The sequence below is a fragment of the Pogoniulus pusillus genome, chromosome 8 (assembly GCF_015220805.1).
Source record: "Pogoniulus pusillus isolate bPogPus1 chromosome 8, bPogPus1.pri, whole genome shotgun sequence".
In the NCBI taxonomy this organism is placed as follows: domain Eukaryota; kingdom Metazoa; phylum Chordata; class Aves; order Piciformes; family Lybiidae; genus Pogoniulus; species Pogoniulus pusillus.
The window spans coordinates 27023565-27048478 of record NC_087271.1 but is presented as its reverse complement, the minus strand read 5'-3'; the positions used below and the strand labels follow the sequence as shown (position 1 = coordinate 27048478).

The 24914-nt window shown below is 40.2% G+C and overlaps 1 protein-coding gene across 11 annotated transcripts in view; it reads right to left on the bottom strand.

Moving 5' to 3' along the window:
- Positions 1–24914, bottom strand: part of ST6GALNAC3 (ST6 N-acetylgalactosaminide alpha-2,6-sialyltransferase 3) — a 295901-nt gene that overhangs the window by 22625 nt on the left and 248362 nt on the right. The window contains exon 5 of one of the 11 annotated variants that reach the window (XM_064147857.1): positions 24398–24891. The exons of the other annotated variants lie outside the window; for them this stretch is intronic. Coding sequence (XP_064003927.1) covers positions 24834–24891 — 58 coding nt within the window. The 3' untranslated portion in view covers positions 24398–24833. Of the gene's footprint in view, positions 1–24397; positions 24892–24914 lie in introns of those variants that run through there. 11 annotated transcript variants of the gene reach the window in all.

Genomic DNA, 24914 nt, shown 5'->3' with positions numbered 1-24914 from the left:
CCTAAGCATCAAAGCTCAGAACATCACAATTAACTGAATTGTTATCTACAACATTTGCATAACAAACATTAAAAGAAGCTAATTCACTACAATTAGAAGTTACAGGCCACTTGTTACAGTGTAGATGACTCAAGTGTACCTCTGTTTGGCACCAAATTGTAAAATTCCAAACTACTAGGAATCTGTTATCATAGAATCATACAATCAACCAGGTTGGAAGAGACCTAAAAGATCATACAGGCCAACCTAGCACCCAGCCCTATCCAGTCAACTAGACCATGGCACTAAGTGCCTCATACAGTCTTTTCTTGAAGACCTCCAGGGTCGGTGCCTCCACCACCTCCCCGGGCAGCCCATTCCAATGGGAAATCACTCTCTCTGGCAACAACTTCCTCCTAACATCCAGCCTATACTTTCCCTGGCACAACTTGAGACTGTGTCCCCTTGTTCTGTTGCTGGTTGCCTGGCAGAAGAGGCCAACCCCCACCTGGCTACAATGTCCCTTCAGGTAGTTGTAGACAGCAATGAGGTCACCCCTGAGCCTCCTCTTCTCCAGGCTAAACAACCCCAGCTCCCTCAGCCTCTCCTCATAGGGTTTGTGTTCCAGTATGTAGTTACATTGAAGAGATCCTCAGGTAACACTAGCAGCTACACTGCTGGAATGAATACCAGATTGAGAATTAAGAGTTCAATCACACACAAAACCAGAGATAGTGTCACAATTAGCTTTACAAAACAACATCATTCTTTACGAGGCTTTCTCTTTGCCTCTTCATGCTATTTGCCTGATAAGCTCCTGCCAACAAAGACATTATACTAATTACAATTAGTTATACAAAGCGTGGGACAACTGAAATGACATACCAATTTTTTTCTCACAAAATAAGCCTTATTTTGAATTCCAAATATAGAGTAAGAAAAATAAAGCAGAAGCCCCAGATGGAATGTTTACTCCAGACATGTATGAATGTGAATGTATTTGCAGAGACACTCAAACCATCTAAAATTTTAATCTTACAGTAGTTGTTTGGAAAAATCAGTGCAGAATAGGTTTATGCAATTAAAGTCCTTTTCCCCTGTGCAGAGACATTCAAGACAGGAAGGCACTGTTTAAAAAAGCCCAAAACTTATAACTAGGAGGATCTTTCAACAACAGTCAAGTAAAAAAGCATCCTAGTCATCAAATGCAAGTGCACGTTTTCCATGCAATATTAATATGGCACTGACTGTGTTTGCATTTGATATAAACTATTATCTACATGCAGTCTGCAGAGATGAAAATACATGAAGCTGTGTTAAATATCTTTCTGCGTTAAACAGGAATCTGTGTAACCACCACTTCATATCTAGGCATTGAAATAACGAAAGAATTCTTTGCCTTCGGTTCTTTGGAACTCATTCTAAGCATTTCTACAAGACCTCCCTTTGTCCTCCATCCTGCAACATCATGAACGCTCCTCAAATCATACTGACAATGTACTCATCTTGTGAGCAGCCTCAGTGTTCAGATGCATTGCCATTAAGGATGTGCATGGATTGCGAGCCGGAGCAGAATACAGTGCTTGATCCTTCATGGGGACTCTCCTCACAAGTCTGTATCTTAACTTCCTTTGAAGTTAAAAAAAACCCCAACAAACAAGAAAAACTTAGACTTGCTGAAAAATGAATAGCTGATACAGTTTGATGTTCTCCCAGCCCTTCTTAAATGCCCCATCTCCAGACCTCCAACTCACTCAAGCACTTAGATAGAAACCTTCTGTAACACAGACAATGAATATATACAAGTAAATTGGCAACGGCCAGACTCACAAAGCAGCAGGTTTGCTCCCTGATCTCTACAGTGCCTTTTGACACTACACTAGCCTTTTTGTCCTCAGTCTTGACAAGAGAAGGCATATAGCACTTAGACAAAATATATTTCTTCTCTCTTTTTTTTTTTTTCCTGGTCTACAAGACAGCATTATCTGATTAGGTCTACTTCCCATGGCTTGTTCAGTCTCGCTTATCAGACACACTGGAAAATATTTCCAATAATAAGCCACCAGAAATCTGCCTTCATATCTGGTGTCAGGCTACATATAACAGAAGTCTTTTCATTTTAGTTTTAAAGTATTGCTTCATTCAACAAGCTGACTGCTGCCTGACACACAATCTAACCTAAAGGCTATGGATCAGCAGGTAAATGCAGAAATTCTATTAGTTTTCAGACCCAAGGTTTACGCCTTTCATTTCAAATGAAATCAAAATCCTACACATGAATAGGTAAAGCACAGAGTAAAGATCCTTTCTTAAAAACATCCATTACCTATTACAAGAGTGTGAGGAAGAAAGCAGTTTCTGCATCTTGTAGATACTGAATTTCTTGTGCTCAATGACTCTGACAAGGATGGCAAATAGCAGACATAAAAGAGATCCATTCTGAGGAAAAATTAAAACCATGACAAACATTATATTTGGCAATGTGAAATCCTGCAAAGGTACAAAGACAGGCATATTCAGATATGCTTGGTAGTAACAAAACCTCTCCAAGCCTGTATACATTTCGCTTCCTTACCTACATTTGAATTTAAATGTCACAGGCAAATCCTCATTTAGCACCAGAGCAAAGAAATAGTGCAAAAGTGCATACTACAAAGTATCAATAATGTTTACAAAAATATTTTACTTTTTCAAACTGCAAGAAAAAAGATCAACAAAAAGTGACTGCCTTTGTTCCTTCTGTAAGTGGACATAGTTTTGATGTGCAATCAGATTTCCCACCCAGCTTTATATACAAATGCAAGAGATTCATGAGCGATTGACATCTTACTTCCCTGTACCATTTGCTCACTGGAAGTTCTCAGAGCACACCAGTCAGTATTTTGACACAGTATGCAAACTGAATCCCCAAATTAGTGTCAGTGAGTTTAGTTCACTTCTGGTGTGGTCAGGCAGAACTTCACCGAAGTCACTGGAACTGCTTTTGCCAGAGCTGAATTTCTCAGTGAGACTGGATATTGTCTGCTACACAGGCAGAAGTACAGTTTGCAAATAAGGTCCTCTATATGTGGCAGGCCCTGACCCTGTGAAAGGAACACATCCAGATTCTAGCTTCGTGGCTCAGAGACTGCTTTAATATATGCACAATTCCTGCATAATTATCCCCCACACTATGTTCCTTCAAACTGGTATACGATGATTGTCTTAGAGCAAGAAAACCAAAGGTGATTACCCAATCACAATTATACTCACACTAATAGTGGGGGTTTTGTTGCATGTCTCATTCTGTGCATTCAGTTAAGGAAATCATCCCATGGCTTGTTATTTATTTAGGAAAAAAAACACAGAAGAAAATCATGACTTTTTCTTCTTTAATAAATTAGTTGTAATGTTTGGCATTAAAGAGTAAAGATGTTACTCAGGTTGTTGGGCTTCCTCTTTCTCATTATTCAAGGCTACTCACCTCTTTCACTTGTATTTTGTGTTCATTTGCATTAAATCTGCCAACAGGTTTGATACCCTCTTGTTTCGTTTCGCACTGATGCTAGCTTTGTGATTACAAGCAAAGTGGCATTCTTCATCAGAGCTCTTAGCTATTACAATATTCAGTCCCCGTGTGTGGATTTCCCATACATTTTCTTCAAGAGAGGTAAAACTGTAGCTGTTACACACAACTCAGAAGAAACTAAAGTCTACACAGTGTGAGATGTCACCTTACGTGTTCGGTTGAATCAAGAAATATTAAGTCAACTGGCTTAGGGTAAAGCAAACAGAAATCTCCTGATGCAATATCCTGGCTCAGGTCTCAGTTAAATCCAATAAGCCAATTGCATCAAAGCTTACAAAGAAATAAAAAATAGCCACAATCATTCTGTTTTATCTCACAGAAGATGACAACAGAAATGCTGCTTTATCTTGCCCTTCTGACAGGTATATGTCAGCACTTCTTCTGATTCTGCATAAGAACTTCTGACATAGTGCTCTTTACACTCCAGTCAAAGGCTGACCTAAATGGTGTCTTAAAACTAGCACTCTGTTGGGATACACTAAAATCAGGGCTGCAGAAATCCAGTATAAAATAAAGCATCTCAGCTAGTACCATTGCTTAGGCAGTACCTTTCATCCCCAAAAGATTCTCGGTAGACTACATATGCACCAACATTTGCAGCCACTTGCTGGGGGAATATGGATGATGTTAAACAGTGTGGCAATGATAAAAGACTGTTTAAGATATGGATGAATAGTCTCCTATCAAGTAAACTCCCCAACAGCATGGAGGATGCTTCTTCAATGCTTGCAAGAGAGGAATACTGATATGGAGCAGTGTCCCAATGCATTCTGGAATCATCTTGGCATTCACTCATCTAAGTATTGACTCAATCTGACTATGTTTAGCTTATTTGATCTAATGAGATCACGTTGTCATGTGTTAGAGAAAAATGGTAGATCTCAGAGAAGCAGAGCAAGAAAACCCACAAACCTAAACCAATGGAAATTATTCAACATAAACAGGTAATCTTCTCAAGCTGCTGATATGACAGTCTATATCCATCTATCATTATGAAAATGACATGGATGGGCAGATTATTACCACACAAAACAATGCAGTCATCTTACATCTTCTTGTGGCATTGCTCAGGGATTTTCTATTTTAGACTAATGCCAATATCCTTTATCTTCATGCCATGTAGTATTGCTTTCCCTTGTGCACTATTCATTATACCAGACTATCATGCACTACCTGTGCAGGTGTATATAATATGCACAGACTAAGTTAACTGATTTGCTGATGCCACATTGCTGTTAGTTCTATCACAGGTATACCTTATACTTACAAGGCCATGCAAATGAATTGTCTTTTATATACAACAAGATCACTCTTTGTAATAGTGAATGATTTTAGTGGTGACATTATGACTTTGTTTTCCTTCAATTTGTTCCTAAGAGGATGTAAGACATAAAAATATACTGGTAGGGGCAAGGAATATATATTAAGCTATTTTATGAAGACCATTCCTTAAAATGGCTCAGACAATAAATTTCAGCAGTTCAAGTGCGAAAGCTTTTGCAAGCACCTGAGAACAACTGTACAGGCAGAAGAAGAGCGAACATCTTGAGTTGAGATCATTCAGGTTTACTATTTACCTGAACAAGCATAACAAGGGAGTTGCTTTTCAAATAGGAAACTGTCACCTCTCCTGTTTTACCTTTGTATTCTCATTTGGTTTCTTTAAGTGCATGCAAAGGATTAATTTGAAATCATGTTTGTTCTCACACACTGTGGAATGAGTTGCTTCTTTCTACCTTGCAAGCTACAACATAGACTAGATAGCCTTTGTAACATTTTAAACAGTCTATAGAGGCTGTAAGAAGCAACTGAAGTGGACATGTTTTGTACAGAACAGTGTTTGAAAAGATGCTAGATCTTATCTCCCTCAATCCTCAAATACCACAATAAATGAACACATAAGACAAAGTTCATTTTTCTCAGGAAGAGGTTTTTTTTAACTTACTTTCCTAGAGGTTTCCCTTTAAGAAGAGAGTCTGAGGTGAAGGCATAACAAATACAAAATAATCTCCTCCTGATAACATATTCCACTAAAGCACAGACTGAATGAAATGCAATTCTGTATTACATGAATGTGTGAAAATTAACCACGGGAAAAATGCATCTTACACTGCAATCCAGAACTGAAATGCACATTGTGAGTGTGCTCCTTTCTAAGCTATTTAATACTGCAAATAAAGGAGACCTCACAGTGTTTTGCAAGGTATGCAAGGACAAATGTAACCAACAAGCAGAAAAGCTAAGACTTGAGCAGATGAAGCTAGGTCTATACAGTTCAGTTAAATCTGTGCTGAGCTTATGTACCACCCTCACTCAAGCTTAGCAGCCTGTCACACACTGCCTGAATCTAGCTGTGTGTCAGATGATGTTACAGCTTGTCAGACACTGCCTGAAACAAGCTGTGTGGTAGATGATGTTACTACTCCAACTGCTTATCCCCACGAAACAACTGGAGGTTACTGATCCCACACGGTCTGGCAGCACATGATGCAGGTCTCTAACCTGCTTCAAGCAAAACAACCATCCTAGATCAGCTCACTTACATTGGAAGAACAACAGTAGATAGCTTGAACTTAAAGAAAAACTTCACTGTAAGGGTGCCAGAGCACTGGAACAGGCTGCCCAGAGAGGTCTGGGTCTCTGGAGACTTTCAAAACTGCCTGGATGCATTCCTATGAAATATGAGCTAGGCGAATCTGCTTTAGCAGGGAGATGGGACTTAGATGACCTCTGGAGGTCCCTTCCAACTCCTGCAACTCTGTGACTCTCTGATAGCTGTGTCTTACAGCAGTCCAGCCAGGAATATGTATCTTGACCTTCCAGGAATGTACATTCATAAACCTTGATAGTGCAGCTTCCTAGAATTTTCTATTAACAGGAAACAGGGAAAACACATCTGAGGAGCATAAAATAGCTTACATTTTGATTATGGACAGATAAATAGCTTCAAAAAGACTTTGTGCCTACAAAGACAATTATGAGAACCACACCTTTTCCAAGCCTAGACTGAAGCATGCCTAATATTCACATATGAAGACCACTGTTCCAATAATAATTGCTTTGCCACTCCAGAAGCCCACTCTAGGAGCCTGTGTAGTAGGCACAGCTATGATTAAATACTATTCAATTCACTTCATTGGCACCACACTGTTATTTACCTCAGCAGTGGCTACAAACTCCCACAAGTCAAATATTATACAAAACAACAGAATATTGCCAACTTGGGACAATACCACTAGCAAAGCACTCATCTCTAAGGAAATAACAGTGAGAGTCTTTCGGTACTTTGCCTTAGGTGCTTACTTCGTTAAAAATAATCATGAGGAAAGGGAAAAAAGAAGTGTCTGACAGAGTGATTAGGAGAAAGTTTACATTACTATGACTTTTCATTGAGTAGAAGCAGGTAGAAGACAAGTTCAGTGCACCTTATAAATAAAGTCCATCCTTTTCTCCTGCTTGCTTAAAAAAAAAAAGTGTCAATTCAAATAACTTTTTTACTGTATAAAAATCAAGGTCTAAAATTATTTCTGTTATTTGTGATCTCTTTTGTGGTTTGGTCTGACATTAAGCTGTACTGTACTCATATCCAAATGACTTAGCAACTAGAGTGCCTCAGCTGCCCAAGTGCTAGGAATTAGCATTTGCACAAAGTTGTGCTGAATTACTAAGTGGCCTTCACGTTTCAAAATACTCCAAAATACACAGCAATCTTTTGGTTTCTGTTCAAAGTGCAACCTGCTCTAGATAAATCTTCTCTGGCAGGGAGTTTGGACTAGATAGTCTCCAGAGAGGTCCCTCCCTTCCAATCCTAATCATTAATGTTTATAACTATGTAAGGGGTGAGCACCAGGAGGATGGAGCCAGCCTCTTCTCAGTGGTACCCAGTGACAGAACAAGTGGCAATGGGTGGAAATTGAGGCATAGGAGGTTCCATGTGAACCTGAGGAAGAAATTTTTCACTGTGAGGGTGACAGAGCACTGGAGTCAGCTGCCCAGGGAGGTTGTGGAGTCTCCCTCTCTGGAAATATTCAAGAACCATCTGGATGCATTCCAGTGTGATCTGTTCTAGATGATCCTGCTCTGGCAGTGGGGCTAGACCAGATGATCTTTCAAGATCCCTTTCATCCCCTGACATTCTGTGATTCTATGATTCATTCATTCTGGTATTCTGTGAACTACGCACACCTGTAACTTAAGTAGACACTCTTATTAACTGAAGCATACAGAAGCTAGGTGAGATAGCCAGATGTCTTGCTCTTGCTCCCATTGACTCCATTATCAGTACTCTCATTGCTTTTGAAGTCATAAGATCAAGCCCAGAGTAGGCAGAAAATAGACAAAAGATAAATCTAGTTCTCAGTCAGTTGCATTAACAATCCATGGCAGACTATGGGACAGCAGGGGAACAATGTACTTGGCAAACATAATTTGCAGAAAGCAATAGCTAATGCAGCATACACCACAAGGCTTATGGAGGCATTTGCAACATGACTACCTGTTTACAGTTTGTCCCAGTAGTTCTTGATTGTCTCTCTTACAGGTGGGCAATGTGCCAGTGATCATAAAATTGTGATGGAAAAGCAATTGGAGGCCCACTTAAAAACTGAAAATTCCTGCCTGCTTCTGCCCCTGAATCACAAGCAGGCCTGAGAAACCTGATGACTCCCTATTAGGGAAAACATATTCCACAAAACTATCATAAATAACCAAGTGGGATGTATGCACAGTTTTTGTGAGCACAGAAATATTTTCATCCTGGCTTGAATTCACGGAGAACTTTTCAAAGTAGAGAATTTCAAACAAGATGAAACCTCAGTAAATCCTCTTTCATTGTGTCTTGCTGTGCAGACTGTCATTTCCCTGAACGGGCTTTGAAATGTGAAGAAGCTGCTGGCTCGGAGTGCCGTCCTTCATTGGCTCAAATTCTCACAGAAGTTCCTTTTCTCAGCCAGACCTGCACATTCCTCCCACTAATGACTGCAACTGTACTACAAAACAGACAGGAAAATGACCACCATGTCACAGAACTCGAGCTCCTACAAACAGAAAATAGAAGACAGACAGATATTGTCTAACTCCATCTCCCCAAATGGTGCAGAATTCCCATCAATAAACTGACCTGATGTTCCTGCTGGATTTGTAATTCTTGCTCTCTGTCTTTTCCAAAATGTCTTTTTCATGGAGTTTTGCATAAATCTTCAAAAATTCAAACTAATTGCTCTGGAAAGGGCAAACAATTCACTTTGAAGCTATAGGACAACAACAATTACAGAATTCATGTGCCACTCAGAAACAGTGTTTTCATTTTAGCCTATAAGACAGCCACGAATGAGCTTGATCCTCACCTGAAATAAAAAATAACCTATCTTGCTGAATGAAAAAAATACACTGATAGCTTTTCCTCGAGTTCTAACAGGAGATAGGAATTATGTATAAGAAAAACAGTGCAAGTATTGCTAATATTGCAAAAAATTCTTTGGTATGAAGAAGAAATTCCTGTGAGGAACTGTGAAACCTATTTTCTTTTCCTGCAATGAAAAGCAAAGATCTTCTGAAAGTCTGCAACTATTCATTTCTAAAGTATGTACTAGGCACAGAGATAAACTTTATAAAGAAAATCAGTAAGAAAAATGTCTAATCAAAAGTTTCTAATTGTGAAACTGTGCAGCATTACCCTCTGGTTTCTTCTGGAATAGAAATTAGTACAACAGTGCTTAAAAGGATGAAAGCCATCAATTAATTACTCGGTTTGTAGGGGCACAGGAATAAAATCCTTAAAATCCTAGATCTATTCCCATGGGGTCTACTGAGCCATTTTACACCTTCTGAGGCATCTGCCAAGCAAAGGTCAGTTAAACTAATCCGTGCTTACACCTTGGCATCTCCACTGAAACATGTCATCTCTCCACTGTAGCGTTATTACTTGCCGCCTATGACACTAAGTCTCAGAAACAGACCAGATTTGATCCTGAATGGAGGTGTGACTGACATGTCTTTCATAAGCCAAAGAAATCTATACACTGGGTGCCTGAGGAGACTTAGTCCAACTTCATTTGGAGTACTTTCCTCTTCTGCCTGGCTTTCAGAGCACTCCTTTTCCCAATACAATAAATAGAGTAGAAAAGGAAACATCAATAAAAATACAACATTGTCGGTGATGCCCAGTGACAGGACACGGGGCAATGGGTGGAAGTTGAGGCATAGGAGGTTCCATGTGAACCTGAGGAAGATTTTTTTCACTGTTGAGGGTGACAGAGCTCTGAAACCAGCTGCCCAGGGAGGTTGTGGAGTCTCCCTCTCTGGAGATATTCAAGAACCATCTAGATGCGTTCCAGTGTGATCTGCTCTAGGTGAATCCTGCTCTGGCAGGAGCAGCTGGACCTCCTTCGAGGTCCCTTCCAGCCCTTGATATTCTATGATTCTATGATCAAACAGTTAACTCTGTGGAACAAAACTCACAGAAAAGTCAAATATACTTGTTTATATTCATTTACCCCTAAAACAGGCTGAAACATTCACTATTAGTTGTGAATTCATCTTCTCTAGCTGTAAAACCACAGCTTCCCTGGCTGGTCTTACAGGCTTTTCCGACACAAAGCCATCTCTTCATAAATTGTAAATCCTAAAATCTCACAGTGAATGCCTGGCAGCAAACAAACAAATGAAACAACACATCACAGAACAAAAGCAACCATAAAAAAAAACCCTCATGTATAAAAATTAGTTGTCAGATAGCTGACAACTCCATTCTGTCTTCCTATAGCTTGTAATACCCAAGAAACAACCCCTTCGCATTTATCATTATTTACCAACACCACTCTCTCAGGTTTGAGAGCTTGGACCAGCTACAATTGCCACCCACTCCATATTCATGGAATCCATCTCCTTCTCGTGCCATCTGTTCTTTGTCCTAAGCTAATCATGATATATAGGGCAATATGATTGCTACCTGCTCTGAATGCTGCTCCTAGTAGGGTTCAGAAGAATCACAGTCGTGAGGCTATGTGTGTTGTTGCTAAACTCCTGGTCTAAGACCACTGGAGCAGAGAGGCAAGTTTTAGGGCCAGTGCTACATACACTGTTATCACTGCTATTCAGTGTTGGAAGAAAGATTCCCTCTGATTTCTTACCACTACTATCCTTCAAACCTACTTTTGGTACAAACAAATCTAGCTGATAATGGCCTCTGATGGATAACACGGGATCATGTTTGAAATTGGACTTCAAAAGGACTCTAAGATTTACCTCTGAAAATTATGCTTTGATTGGGAGTAAGGCTGGTTATCAGTGGTAGCACATGCATTTAGACTCTTAAAGAAACCTGACAGGTGCCAGACATAAGAAATTACCATTTTCCTCTGTGAGTTTGGCTCCATTACACACATGTTCAGATCCCATTTTTGCTAGCCAAAACCCTGTTTAAAAAATCATTTAACAGGTTTTAAGAAGGCTGTAGTCATATATTCAGAATTTTTCCTTTTTATTTCAGTCAGATATTAATAGAACAGCAAAGAAAAATGTTCCTGTGGTTTAAAGAACACATTTTTCTGCCTCTGCTTACACATGAGGGAAAAAAGACTCTGCTAATATACAGTACAAGCAGAAGGGTGACAAGGGAAAACTTATCTTTTAAAATGCTTTCCTGTTTTACTTCAGGTGAAACGGGCAGTTAATGTGCTAGAGGCTGTTTCGTGTGTAGCCTGGAACACTAAAGAGAAGCAGCATCTAAATATCATACGTAGAGCCTGCATTTGTACACAGCAGCTTAGTTACTACAGGAAAATCTATGGCAACTTCAGAGAGAGAGAGAGGAATAAAAGTTTAACCAGTTTTGAAGTAAAAAGTTAAATACTACCAAGAATATTTTTTGCTATCTGGCCAATACTAAGAACATTAAATAATTTGGAAAACTACAGTGAGGGTAACATATAGAATCAACCAGGTTGGAAGAGACCTCCAAGATCATCCAGTCCAACCTAGCACCCAGCCCTAGCCAGTCAACTAGACCATGGCACCAAGTGCCTCATCCAGGGAGGCACCAAGTGCCTCATCTTCAACATCTCCAGGGACAGTGACTCCACCACCTCCCTGGGCAGCCCATTCCAATGCCAATCACTCTCTCTGCCAACAACTTCCTCCTAACATCCAGCCTATACCTCCCCTGGCACAACTTGGGACTGTGTCCCCTTGTTCTGTTGCTGGTTGTCTGGGAAAAGAGACCAACCTCCACCTGGCTACAGCCTCCCTTCAGGAAGTTGTAGACAGCAATGAGGTCCCCCCTAAGCCTCCTCTTCTCCAGGCTAAACAACCCCAGCTCCCTCAGCCTCTCCTCATAGGGTTTGTGCTCCAGGCCTTTCACTGGCATTGTTGCCCTTCTCTGGACACGTTCCAGAGAACCAAACCACACAAGACTTTAGTCTTGGAAAAAAAGTATGAGAGCATTTTTGCTCACAGGAGAACCATCTTAGTTAGAAGTAAATATTCCCACTTCTCTGCTGGTTTGGAATAGAGGTTAATAGAGGTGAGACATTCACCTGTCATCTCCAACATGCACGTTTTCCTGTGCAAGAAATCGTTATTATCCCTGCTTCATGATTTCATCAGACTGGATGTTAAGATCTGCAAAATGGAGATAGGTTTACAAAATGTAAAAGTGACTTTTAAAGAAGAACAGAATGATGTGTTTATGTGTCTGGTCAGAAGGTAAGGCAGGCCAGTCGTTTCATTGAATGAACAAAGATCAGGTCATTACCTCTTGCTTTTCTGTGGTCAAAGTCGAGATTTGCAGAACTCCTCCCCTGAGGTCTGGATCTTCAGATCTATCCAGAACGATGAGATTCAATCCAAGCAGTAGTAACATTTAAGTGGGATCTATTTCTGTTCTGCTTGAATTAACCATCTGAAAGATTCATTACTTACATTGTTCAAGGCTCTGAACAAATCTGAATTAACATCAGTGATTCATTTCCATAGGACAGGGTTAGTTTGTACATAAGTGCTGTCTGAATTTTATCAGCGACTTAAGTTGGTTTGCTATGCGTGGGCCAAAAAAACCCTAATGTACTTGAGTGTGTCAGAACCCAATGTCTTTAATTCACATTAAACCCAAATGTACAGAGTATTGTAGTTTAAAAAAAAAATCTTTGATGTTAATAGCACAAGTGATAAAATATGGGTCTAATCAAAATGACACAGTATTGCACATTAAACCCTGCAGTACCCAATTACTCATTGCTGTTTCTGGTGAGAAATGTGAGATTCAAGGGTATAACCTAACCTGCAGCCATAAATAACACATATATTAAGAAGAACAGGTTGATGGCAGGGCTACTAAATGGTGTTCTTTTACCGTGTGATCTTAGCTTTGAATCCATTGGTACCAGCAGTAGTGCAGCAGTTACATGGTGCAGTCTTATTTAAAAGCAACTGGGGCCACAGGCACAGGAAAATCATAACGTGGTTGTGCTTTTCAGAAAGCAACATTAATAAGCTTGGACTTGGTATGAAGATGATCTTCCTTTTGAAAAAGGATGCATGTTTTGTTTTGAACTTATCATTTGCTTGAGAGTCTCTTCTTGATTTGTCTTGAAAAACCTTGAGGGGACAAAAAGAGATCTTTTTGGGCTTTCTTGTCCTATAAAAAAGGCTTACTCTTACTGTCCACCCAGTTTGCTAAATAAGCAACCTGTCATGCTTGTATTAATTCACTCAGGCTGAAGCTGAAATTCATTTTGAAGCTCATTTTTCAGCATTTTTCTTCTTGAATCTAACGAGCTTGTTGTGTACAAATGCAAAGCTGTCTGTCATACAAGGAGAAAACAACTAAATAAAAGGGAGGATAAACCCTGTCATATGCTTCCTCCCCCACCTTTCCAGTTCAAACAGGAGTCTGTTTTGTGCTGCAGAGATTGGTACAACACCTCATCCATTTCAAAAGAGAGCCTGCTTTATGAACTCATGGAAAATGGTTCTTTTATACAACAACGTGCAGATATGATCCTCTGACAAGCAGCACTCATTAAAAGAGCATCAGCTGGCTCAAGCAGTAGTCTTGGTCATTACTGAAGTAAGTCATACCCTTGAGCATTTTAACAGCATTTATTCAACAAACAGTCTCTTTCTGTCCATCTGGAAAAAAATCCAATTTAAAAAATAAATCTTTTGTAATGGGCTAAAGGAAATGTATGGTATGGGAGGATTGAGAAGTTATCTGTTGCACTGGCATTCTGTTCACATGCAGGATGACTCTGCCTTGATAAACGAACAGTGACACTATTGGCAAACTTGGGATTTGAAGTAATGGTTCATTAATGCAACTGCACACTAAGTAATGTACTTGGGTGACAGTGTTCTGCTGGGTTTTCTTCCTCATTGTAATGCTCTTTTTCCTCCTGGCTATGTTAAAATATATCCTGGAGATCTTGTCAATATATTAGTTTGAAAAATGTCACCATGGGCCTAGCACTGTTGTGTGTATATGTAACTGTACCCTGACACATGCGCTGGCTTGATGCATTCTGGTGATGTGAGTTCAGTCTCCTGTAGAGATCCAAATTATGATACGATTGCACTGAGCTTACAGACTTCTCTCATGCTGGGATGGAGATGGTATGGGAACTAAATTCACAAAACAGAGCAGTGTGCTCATGCTGCATGGTTTGAATAGCTCTTCCAGCTGCACACAGTGCACACCCTGCTTTTCCTCAGAGTGTGGAGATTAGGTATGGCTGAGCTGAGCATGCAAGGTACTCAGTTCACCCTCTTCACTGTCATGATCCTTCTTTTGATTCAAGATTGTTCCATTTCTTCCTCTCTCTTCCTTTTTTCTTTTTTTGTTTTCTTTTAACATATGCAACCTGTTCCTGTGCCTACCTGTCAGGGACAAAGGCTCTGGCAAGAATATTTTAATGTGTCATTTAGAATTTTGCCCAAAGACAAATAGGAATGGGTACTGTTGGTAAGGCAGGGTTTTACTGTGCCCATAGAGTAGGGGAGGATTCAACATCAAGAGGAATGATATGTATCGGCACACACTGTGGAGCTTCTCTGAGTCCCTGTGTAGATTCTAGGCCAGGAGTTGTTTGGAGTGTCACTAAGTCTCTTAATGCAGGGGTGACCTCATTGCTGTCTACAACTACCTGAAGGGAGGCTGTAGACAGGTGGGGGTTGGTCTCTTCTCCCAGTCAACCAGCAACAGAAAAAGGGGACACAGTCTCAAGTTGTGTCTAGGCTGGATGTTAGGAGGAAGTTCTTCACAGAGAGAGTGATTGGCATTGGAATGGGCTGCTCAGGGAGGTGGTGGAGGCACCGCCCCTGGGGGTGTTGAAGGAAAGACTGGATGGGGCACTTGGTGCCATGGTCTAATTGACTGGACAGGGCTGGGTGCTAGGTTGGACTGGATGATCTTGGAGGTCTCTTCCAACCTGGTTAATTCTATGATTCAAAAGGGAAAGACTTAGTAACTCCTTCCTTCTGTGCTTATAGATGACAGAAAGTTAATCAAGCTGTCCTTGTGTGATCAGAGGGGAAATCCACAGTTTCAGCATAATTGTGTAGCATTACTGTTAACTATTACCATATTTGTCAGCAAGAATTACTAGTCATTATAAGTTTATATATAAATTCACATAAATTTATTGTGTGAAGACCTCAGAAAAGGTGTGTTGTAAATGTTTCAAACACATTTCATTAGATTTTGGTTTGTAGACCAATGTGACTGGTGCAGAACAAAGTGACCTCATGCTTCCTGCCCCAGGAAATTCTTGAAATGAGATATTTCAACTCAGTGGGATTCACATCGCAATGCATTTTAAATTACAAGAACTGAGTCTTTTGCTTGCTGTTATCCATCTACATTATATTCTTTGATTGACTCCTATACACAGAATGTATAGATTGCTTCTTATCTACATAGCTTAGTGCATCTCACACGGAAAAATCGGGAAGGGAATCTCAAAGGCAATTATGTTGGAATTAAACAGCTGCAAGGAATCGTCAAACGCATTCTGGCCAGACCCAGCGGGAATGTTTGAAACAGTTTATGTGGAAACTCACCCCAAATGGATTTTTTTAAGGAAGTCTCTGGTCAGGATGTTTTCTAAATTTTACAGAATTGCTCAGTTTCCTCCAGTTCTATGAAGACATTACTGACAGTCAGCAGAGCTCTCCTTTGCTAGTGGCTACTGATTGTAATCCCTTTCTCCTGCCCCCAGGGGAAGGGAATGTGAGCAAATATCCACTGCAGTTAATGGGATCACCTTAAGTCCTTCAGAGGCAACTATCCTGCTCCATTAACCCAGCAGGGATCGGTTGTAACAGAGACCAGAGTGTGATTCAATTGTTAACCTACCACAATAGTCACAGTATTTTTAAGGGCACTATTTACCAATGCATCTTTGCACACAAATGAGGCTGATGCATCGAACCAGTGATGATTACCTACCGTTCAAACTGGAAAGCACATCAAGGAGCATGCCTAACCAATTCCACCACTGGGCGAGGGTATTTGACAGTAAGCACACCCTTTCCAACTTGCCCAGGGGAACCTCCACTCACCATTTTGGCTTTTGATGTGCAGCCCCTACAGAACAAAATTACTTAGTATTGCAAACATTGAGAGTGTACTCGAAAACTTCTTGTTCCAAGCCCAGATATCTGATATTGAACTTGCCTCTTGGCACATTCCAAGAAAGAGCAATTTTACAAACTAAACCGAACACTATTATTGATCTGACTTAGTCTGCTGTGCAAGGTGCAGCCTTTCTCCCCGAGGTACCTGTGCAGTTCACGTGGCTGAAGGCCACTAAAGTAGAGAACAAGCCGATTGATTTCCTGTTTGTGTCCAGCAGCACTCTCATGGCATTAAATAATATTTAATGGCACCGATTACATTTTAATGGAATCACCAAAAAAACCTCAACCAAAAATAACAACAACAGTAACCTCTCTCACGGATAGTGTTGTTCTGTCACCGAAGCAAGCACGTTATCTGGTTGTATTGGAGGGTCACATCTTGATTAAGCAGAGTGTCAAGAGTATTGATAGCATCTTTTCAGTATTCTGGGGAGCAATCATCAATAAAACCCTAACGGAGTACAATGACTTCTACTCTCTTTTTATTAATCATGAAAATATATTTACAGTTGGAGCAGAAGTGCACTGTACAGAAGCATCAGTCCTCCCTGCTCGCATCCGTGTTGCAATCCCCTTTCATTTTATAGGAACTGAAGTCTAAAATGGCAGTCAGCTCACATGAATCTTCCTGTTGCAAACAATTATTGTTACCAGAAATCTCCAGGGAAAACCAAAACAAAGCTCAGACGCAAATCAAAATGACAAGTTCAAAACAAAAGCACATTAAAGCTTGAAGGGAAAAAAAATAGATCTATTTCCTTTACCAACTCCAACTTAATAAAGAAGATTCTGACAAGCACAGTCCTGTTATATATACAGCTGCCTGAGTCCACATCCCTGATCGTTTTATACAAAACAGTGTCAAGAAATTACCCTTTCAACAGGACTAAATGGAAAACATCTCAAGTGTATTTAGTTTAGAAATCAAATTCAGGTGAGCAGGACACTAGTTTAATTTATTTTTTATGGTAAAATCCCTCTCTCATTTCTGAGCTGCAGCTGTCAGTTTGTTTGCAGACTGACTTGTCCAGAGGATGCAAAATGTGGATAGAATCTCAAATTTTCAGGGCAGAGCAAAGGGGAGGAGGTTTCTCCAGCAGATCAGCAGTATGTGGCATGGGTCAGGTAGGTTTGTCTGCTCAGGAAAGTCATGCAAATAAAAGTATTTCCCTTCCCTACATGGAGAAAATCTTTCTGGAATAATTCACTGCAACCACTCACTGCCTGCTCTCTGAGTTACCTGTCTTACTAAGCCCATGAGGTGCAAATCACCTCCTGGGACAGGTCAAACTGCTCTTGTTGCAACTAGGGTATGCAGCTCCTCCTGGGAGCAGCTCACACGATTTGGCCCTTAACACACAATGGCAAAATGAGTAAAAGAAAACTAAAATACTTGGATGGATCATGTGCATGAAACAAGGAGTCCTGCTGAACATACTGCAGAGTGTGAGCATCTTGTGAGGTGAAGCTCCTGCCCAGAAAAGGAAAAAAAATCTTCTATTTCCTATGTCAATTCCATGGCAAATATTTGCAAGGACTAAGCAAGCATACTTAATTGGCTACTCTTTTTGTAAGCAGAAGCCACAGAAGATGTTTATCTTCAAATCTGATTTGATACCTTAGCTGTCACTGAGGAAATTAAACATTCGGCAAGTCACTCTCTCTGTCAAATATGGAGACAGTTGGCAAACGTAGGCCATAAAGCTAGAGATTAATTACCGGCTGTATGAATTGCTGCTGTTTTCCTCTGTCAATTACGTCATGGTTAATCACAGGGAGAACTCCTGAGAGTTTTCTATCATTCCTCCCTGCGTTTTTCACAAATAAAAAGCAAACAAATGCTACCAGAAATTAGTCTAAGCTCTCTCTATCCACCGGCAAGAAAAAGTTCTGGGAGTTGCAGCATAGCTCTCCATGAAGATTCATCTAAACGTTTTCATTTCATAAGTTGATTTCAAACAAACTGATCAAGACATTTATTTCATGGATTTGAATAATACTGATGTGCACAAGTATCACAGTATCACCAAGGTTGGAAGAGACCTCACAGATCATCAAGTCCAACCCTTTACCACAGAGCTCAAGGCTAGACCATGGCACCAAGTGCCACGTCCAATCCTGCCTTGAACAGCTCCAGGGACGGCGACTCCACCACCTCCCCGGGCAGCCCATTCCAGTATCCAATGACTCTCTCAGTGAAGAACTTTCTCCTCACCTCAAGCCTAAAGTACTCAGGACTAAAGTACTCGTGGTAAAAGATTTTCTGGATGTTATTTGCAGGCAGGTCTTGCCGATTTGAGCTTAGAACTGTTTACATGGGGGTACATAAGACCTGTCATGAATGGTTGAAAGCTAAGAGCAAAGTAAAAAGGAAGAATGGAAAGAATGCATATAGTGAAGGCCAGTCCCCTTAGTTATAGTTACTAAGCTAAGCTTTTTTCCCGGTGAGGCCACTCTGGAGTGGGTTTCCATCAGAAGGATTTCATTAAAAGGTAGGAAAAAAACATTTATTTGTATAAAAGGCAATGTATCTACCTAGATTGGGCAGTCATCTGTGATTCAGTATTCCTCTAGCACTTTGGAAAAGACAGGCATCCCAGTTTGCTCCATAGCATTTCTTTAGAAAATGTGTTATTACAGTTGATTTCATGAAATTAACCTTGATATCAACATTAGCCAATACCTACACAGAATTTCCTCCAGGAAACAGAAGGAAAAGAATATTATAAAAATGTCATTAAGGTATGCAGATGGCTTGAGTGAATGAAATCTTCACAAATGCTACTGTAGGACACAAAAAGCACAGTTTGAGGTAAGCATGCCTTGGATCACAAGGACAATCTAATCCATTTCCCACAGGAGTTAAGGAGTCTCCTTCCATCAGCTTTGACACAGAACTAAATCCACTGTAAGCAGATAAAGAAGGAAACTATTTACACCTGTTAGTATTGCCCATCAGCTCTTTCCTCCCTGAGGATAATTATGACCATACTGTAATTAGCACAATGTCCATCAATACTTCTGAAACAGCAAGCATTATTCTCACTTCTACCTCATGGATTCAGAAATACCTTGAAAGGAGTAATTTTTTTTCCTTTCATCTGACACTAAGGAGTAGTAAGTTAAAAATCTTGCTCTGAATCAAGTTATAGCTCTTGCTGACAGAAGCAAAGAAAGACCTCAGGAATTTTGAATTAGAAAATAGGAAATCACTATGTACTGCACTTTAAAAATTCTTAGGACTCTGCATTAACTAAGAAAAAGTATATGAACAATTACATCTAATTAGATGATCAAAATTATCTCTAAATGGGGTAGTTGGTTATGGTTTGCATTTAGCACCGCTCAGTGATACAGTGTGGGTGTAAGAGTGCAGTCTCCACACAGCTGTGTCTCAGAACAAGACATTTTGATAATCTGAACCATTTGAATTGACTAAATTAACAGCATCTCAGTCTTATACTGGAGATATTGGCAATGTGTGAGATAAACAAGACATGCTGCTCAGATAAAGAATAAAAACTAGCAATTATTGAAGAGTTGTCATTTCAGTTTGCTAGACATAAAACTGATTAAGAGCATCACCATCTTTCTTTTCTGCATCATAGAAGCTGACTGGTGTAAGATGTCTATTATTCCTTGTCTACTGATCCAGGGATATTGTATTTCCACACAGTTGTGAGAAGACAGGCCGGCAAGCACAGTTGCCTTCATCTGGAAGGTGAACATACTGGAATATGCCAAAAGTGTAGGGCTGTTACAGAGGTTATTCCAGATCTGCTAAGGGGAAGGATGAGGTTATAGGAGAGAGAAGACATTTTTGTGTGAGTATATTGAAAAAAAGAGGCTAAAAAGGTAACTAAATATTTGCTAAGTTTAGACACAGTCCACAAAATCCCATGTGTTTTGCTACCTGAGTTCAGCCTCTTATCATTGTAATGGAGGGGAAATTAATTAATGTGAGATTATATTTTTCCAAAATTAATACAGTTTATTAATTTTGATATTCAGGAGTCTCACACACACACGACCACTAATTTCAGTAATAATCAGTTCTTCACATGGTCATGGAAACATTACAGAGGAATAACTAGATCTAGAAATAACTATAAGCATTAATTGAACTCAACTGAACTGGGAGAGGTTTCTGTGGTCAGGTGAAGCCATAGGCTTGCTTTACCCAAATTTGGGAAAAACATAGGCCTTGTACAAGGCATACATAGGCTAAGCTCCTTGTGTACCACAGGAGCAAAACAAGTCTGGGCAGGCCAGAGTCCTTAGACTCAGTGGCTCCAGGTCCTTTTTCCTCTTTCCCGTGGTTGTTTCTCCCCAAAACAGGAAGAGGGAGAGCAAAAAAACTGTATCTGGGCAAGCCAGGACATGTATAAGCCTATTTTGGCCTATTCAGGCCTACCATGACAATCATCTGGCTAGCAAGCTCTGCTGTCCTGTGGTGGGTTCAGCAAGATGATGTTTCCAGCACTTGTTTTTACTGAAAAGAATCACAATCTGATGGGAACCTCAGTTTCAAACTTACTCTATTTATGCGATTACAACTAGGTCTAAACCTCTCTGGAGCTTAGAAATTCAAATCCTTACATGGATATCCAAAACTTATACATAACCTTTTGCTAAGACTGTCATTCCTGCCTGCACAGAGATTGATAGGCTCAATTTATAGATACAGGCATTTTAAAGAACATTAATAATGTAATTTTTCACTAGAGCATTTGATAACTAATCCAATAATGAGTAACAGTGCATTTGGAGCAAAGAGGCCCCACTCTGAGCTGGGATGACAATCATGACATCCAGCTGCTCCTGTGAACTGCACATCCCCAGTTTGGCATGGCAGGAAGTAGGTGTCATTCAGGCTACAAACAAATGAAGACTGAAGTATTCCTGAGTATACTGTTAGGACTGTGAAAACAATTCATTGTTTACTAAGCTGCAAAGGGACTATATAAAGCCATAAAGATTCTGATAGTTGGACTTGAGCCATTTGATTACTTACTGCTGCTTACAAGGAACTGGGAACCCTACTTAAGCAGGCATTAGGAGAATGAGATTTTTTTTCAATTAAGCTATTATGGTTACATGATTTTACCTTTTCTATTTACTGGTAACATGAATTATGTAATACTGACATAAACTTTTGTTTTCTTTTGTTTAATTTTAACAGTTAAGCAGCAGTAAGGTTTGACCACAGGGTTATTAAAATTAACTGCAGTGTGACAACAGTTAGAATGATAGAATCATAGAATCAACCAGGTTGGAAGAGACCTCCAAGATCATCCAGTCCAACCTAGCACCCAGCCCTAGCCAATCAACTAGACCATGGCACTAAGTGCCCCAGCCAGGCTTTTCTTGAAGACCACCAGGGACGGTGCCTCCACCACCTCCCTGGGGGGCCCATTCCAATGGCAAATCACTCTCTCTGTGAAGAACTTCCTCCTAACATCCAGCCTATACCTACCCTGGCACAACTTGAGATTGTGTCCCCTTGTTCTATTGCTGGTTACCTGGGAGAAGAGGCCACCCCCCACCTGGCTACAATGCCCCTTCAGGTAGTTGTAGACAGTAATAAGATCACGTAGACAGTGTTCAGTAGAACAGCACAAGACTAAAATCCTACTCTGTCAGGGACAGACTTTCAAGGGTCCTTCCATTCTGTGATTCTATAATTCTGTGAAAACCTGTGCTGGTTTGAGGCTAATTGGAATATTTTAATGAGAGAAAATCAATCATTAGCTGTAAGAAGAAAATAATAGCGATGTCTATATCACTCACTGGTTTTGCTTAGGGATATAAACCCATGAAACAATAACAAACTCAGTCTATGGCTGATGCTTGCCACATTAAATATCTCTGCCTGAATCTTTGTAACTCAATCTAACCATTTCCTTGTAACTCCTTGTTGGCTTTCTGCATGTCACCCTTGCACATAAGCCTTCTGAGATAAGGGAGGGGGTGGGAAAAAAAGAAGGGGAGTTAGTGGGAGTCTGCCCAGGTAGTCTGGCTGCTCGGGAGGGATTTTTCATTTCCTTTTTACTTTTAACTTGTACATAATTGTATGTAGTTGTAAATACCTGTACGCATTGCGTATATAGGCTTGTAAATTTGTGCTATGCTGTGAAATATAGCTTCATCCTTAACCTCCAGCTGGCTGAGTTAGTATGGTGAATCACGGGATAAGGGGAAACTCCCAAACCACAACAAAACCAAAACATAGTAACACTGGTGAAATAAGACTGAATTACTGTACTGGTAAATTTCAGATTGTATCGTATTATTGCTGTCTACAACTACCTCAGGGGTGGTTGTGGCCAGGAGTAGGTTGCTCTCCTCTCTCAGGTGGCCAGCACCAGAACGAGAGGACACAGCCTCAGGCTGCACCAGGGGAAATTTAGGCTGGAGGTGAGGAGAAAGTTCTTCACTGAGAGAGTCATTGGACACTGGAATGGGCTGCCCGGGGAGGTGGTGGAGTCGCCGTCCCTGGGGCTGTTCAAGGCAGGATTGGACGTGGCACTTGGTGCCATGGTCTAGCCTTGAGCTCTGTGGAAAAGGGTTGGACTTGATGATCTATGAGGTCTCTTCCAACCTTGGTGATACTGTATACGATCTGAAAGTGATACATGTCTGAGAATGTTCCTGACAGACGTATGTATAACAAGTCTTCAACCATCACTGGGATGCCTGAAAGACCAGCACTTAGCTTTCCTTGGTATAGATTAATTAAACAGCTGTGACTCCTAGATCTCTATTTTAAAATAATGACTTGCATAAATCTCTGATGACAAGAATTTACCACCGCTACATTTACACACAATCACGGCTGCAAGATATTGCTACCAGTGGAAATTCAAGTTTGAAGGAAACTGATGAAATGTCTTTCCATGAAGAGTTATAAAATTAACCCTGATACGTATATAATTCCACTTGGGCTCATCTCAAATTCGGATACACACTACAGTAAATCACATCTTCATACTTTGCATACAACCACGGAACTGGTAATATTAAAAGATCTGGCAAGCTGCCTATGTTTTATCTGGAATTAATACTTGTGAAAGGAGAAAAGACTGGGAAATGTTGCAGTAAGCATTGGCAGGTGAATTTGTCCCCAGGCGTCTTGAAAACTACATTACACACATTTGTACATGGATACTTTTATCTTCAGCGAAGCTAAGCAGAACTATTTCACCATTTTTCAGATTGTTTTTGTATACTTGTGCTTATTACCATTGGGCTCACAACTCTCTTTTTCTGAGCAGATGCACTGAAGTAGGTTTAACTACCTGCAGGGTTCAGATAAGAGTTGTTCTCTTTTTCCAACTCAGGTTTGAATTCTCTCAATTCATGTAAAATTTTCTGTCTGTAGTCATGGTAAAGACAAAATGCAGGATGAAAGGAATAGCTGCCTGTGGAGTGCTCCTCGATAACGGCATACAGCAGGATGATGTCTCCAGCTGGAGCAGCATTCAGGATTCAGGTGTCATTCATAAATGTGATTTTTAACAAAATGATACTGAATAGAATTGCCACAACACTGAAGCAGGGAGAGGAAGGAGATGTGAAACACTCCAGAGCTGATCTATGCTGCAATATTAAGTGACTTACCCAAATTTTGCAGTAGGTTTGTGTCAAGGAATACAAAAATAACTCAGCTCGAAACATCCCAGTAGTTATCTAATAGGCACAAAAGATCAACAAATAATGATGGTGTATCTTGGTAATTATACTGGATAAGATTTATAGTATATTTTAATTACCACTGAGAACCTAGCATGAAGGCTGAGCACTTCAAATTCAAGATAACTATATGAATACATTGCCTGTAAAAATAAATCCTTTAAGTAAAGTGTACTTCACTGGTACTAGCAAGAAACTGTAAAGGTGAATAAAAAGTAACCTTTTCCCTTTTGTTATGTAAATGGCTGGTGAGGTACAGGACCACCTCTCACTATCTGCCAGATCTACTAAGGCCAGTTAAACTCCCCATCATGGGAATATACCTTTAAGAAGCCCATAGGAAGAAAACACCCAGTGCTTCAGCTTAAATAGGAGACACCAAAGGCTCTTAGCATTATTTTAGCCTTATGCTAATGAATTCCAACACTGTTGTAGGGGAGTCTCTCTTCAATTATGCAAACTTTGGTCTTCAGTATAGAGGTCACTATGTGACACACAAAAAATGTATAGTAAGGAGGTTATTCACGTTGTGTTACAGCACATAGGAAATGAAAGCCAAAAGTGAAATTGACTTTATTCCTGGTCTTTCTTGTCTTCCTAGATACAGGCAAAATAGCACAGTGGCATGGTATGACAGAGATAGGAACATTTTAGAGCACAGTATTCTACTAATATCAAAAAGCAAACCTCATAGTGGAGAGTGCTGCATTAACACCTTGCTCCTCAACTCTAGCAGATGAATTTCATCTATAATACAGTGTGATGTTTACCAATTCATTACAATGACCCGACTTGCTGCTTCCTCAGAAAACTGCAAAACTGAAAATGTCACACATATCTGTATTCAGGAGGTTACTGTGTATCACTGCACACTTCTCATGCTGTCTAAACAAAAGTCTGCTTTCTGCTGTCAGTCTAATGGCTCAGCTGCTAACCCAATCTGAACTGCCCTCGGGAGGCATCAGGGGACTCTAGATACTGGTAGCTTGAGGCACGCAGAAGATGAGGCACTTTGTTTCCTAAAGAAAGAAAAAAGCTACTG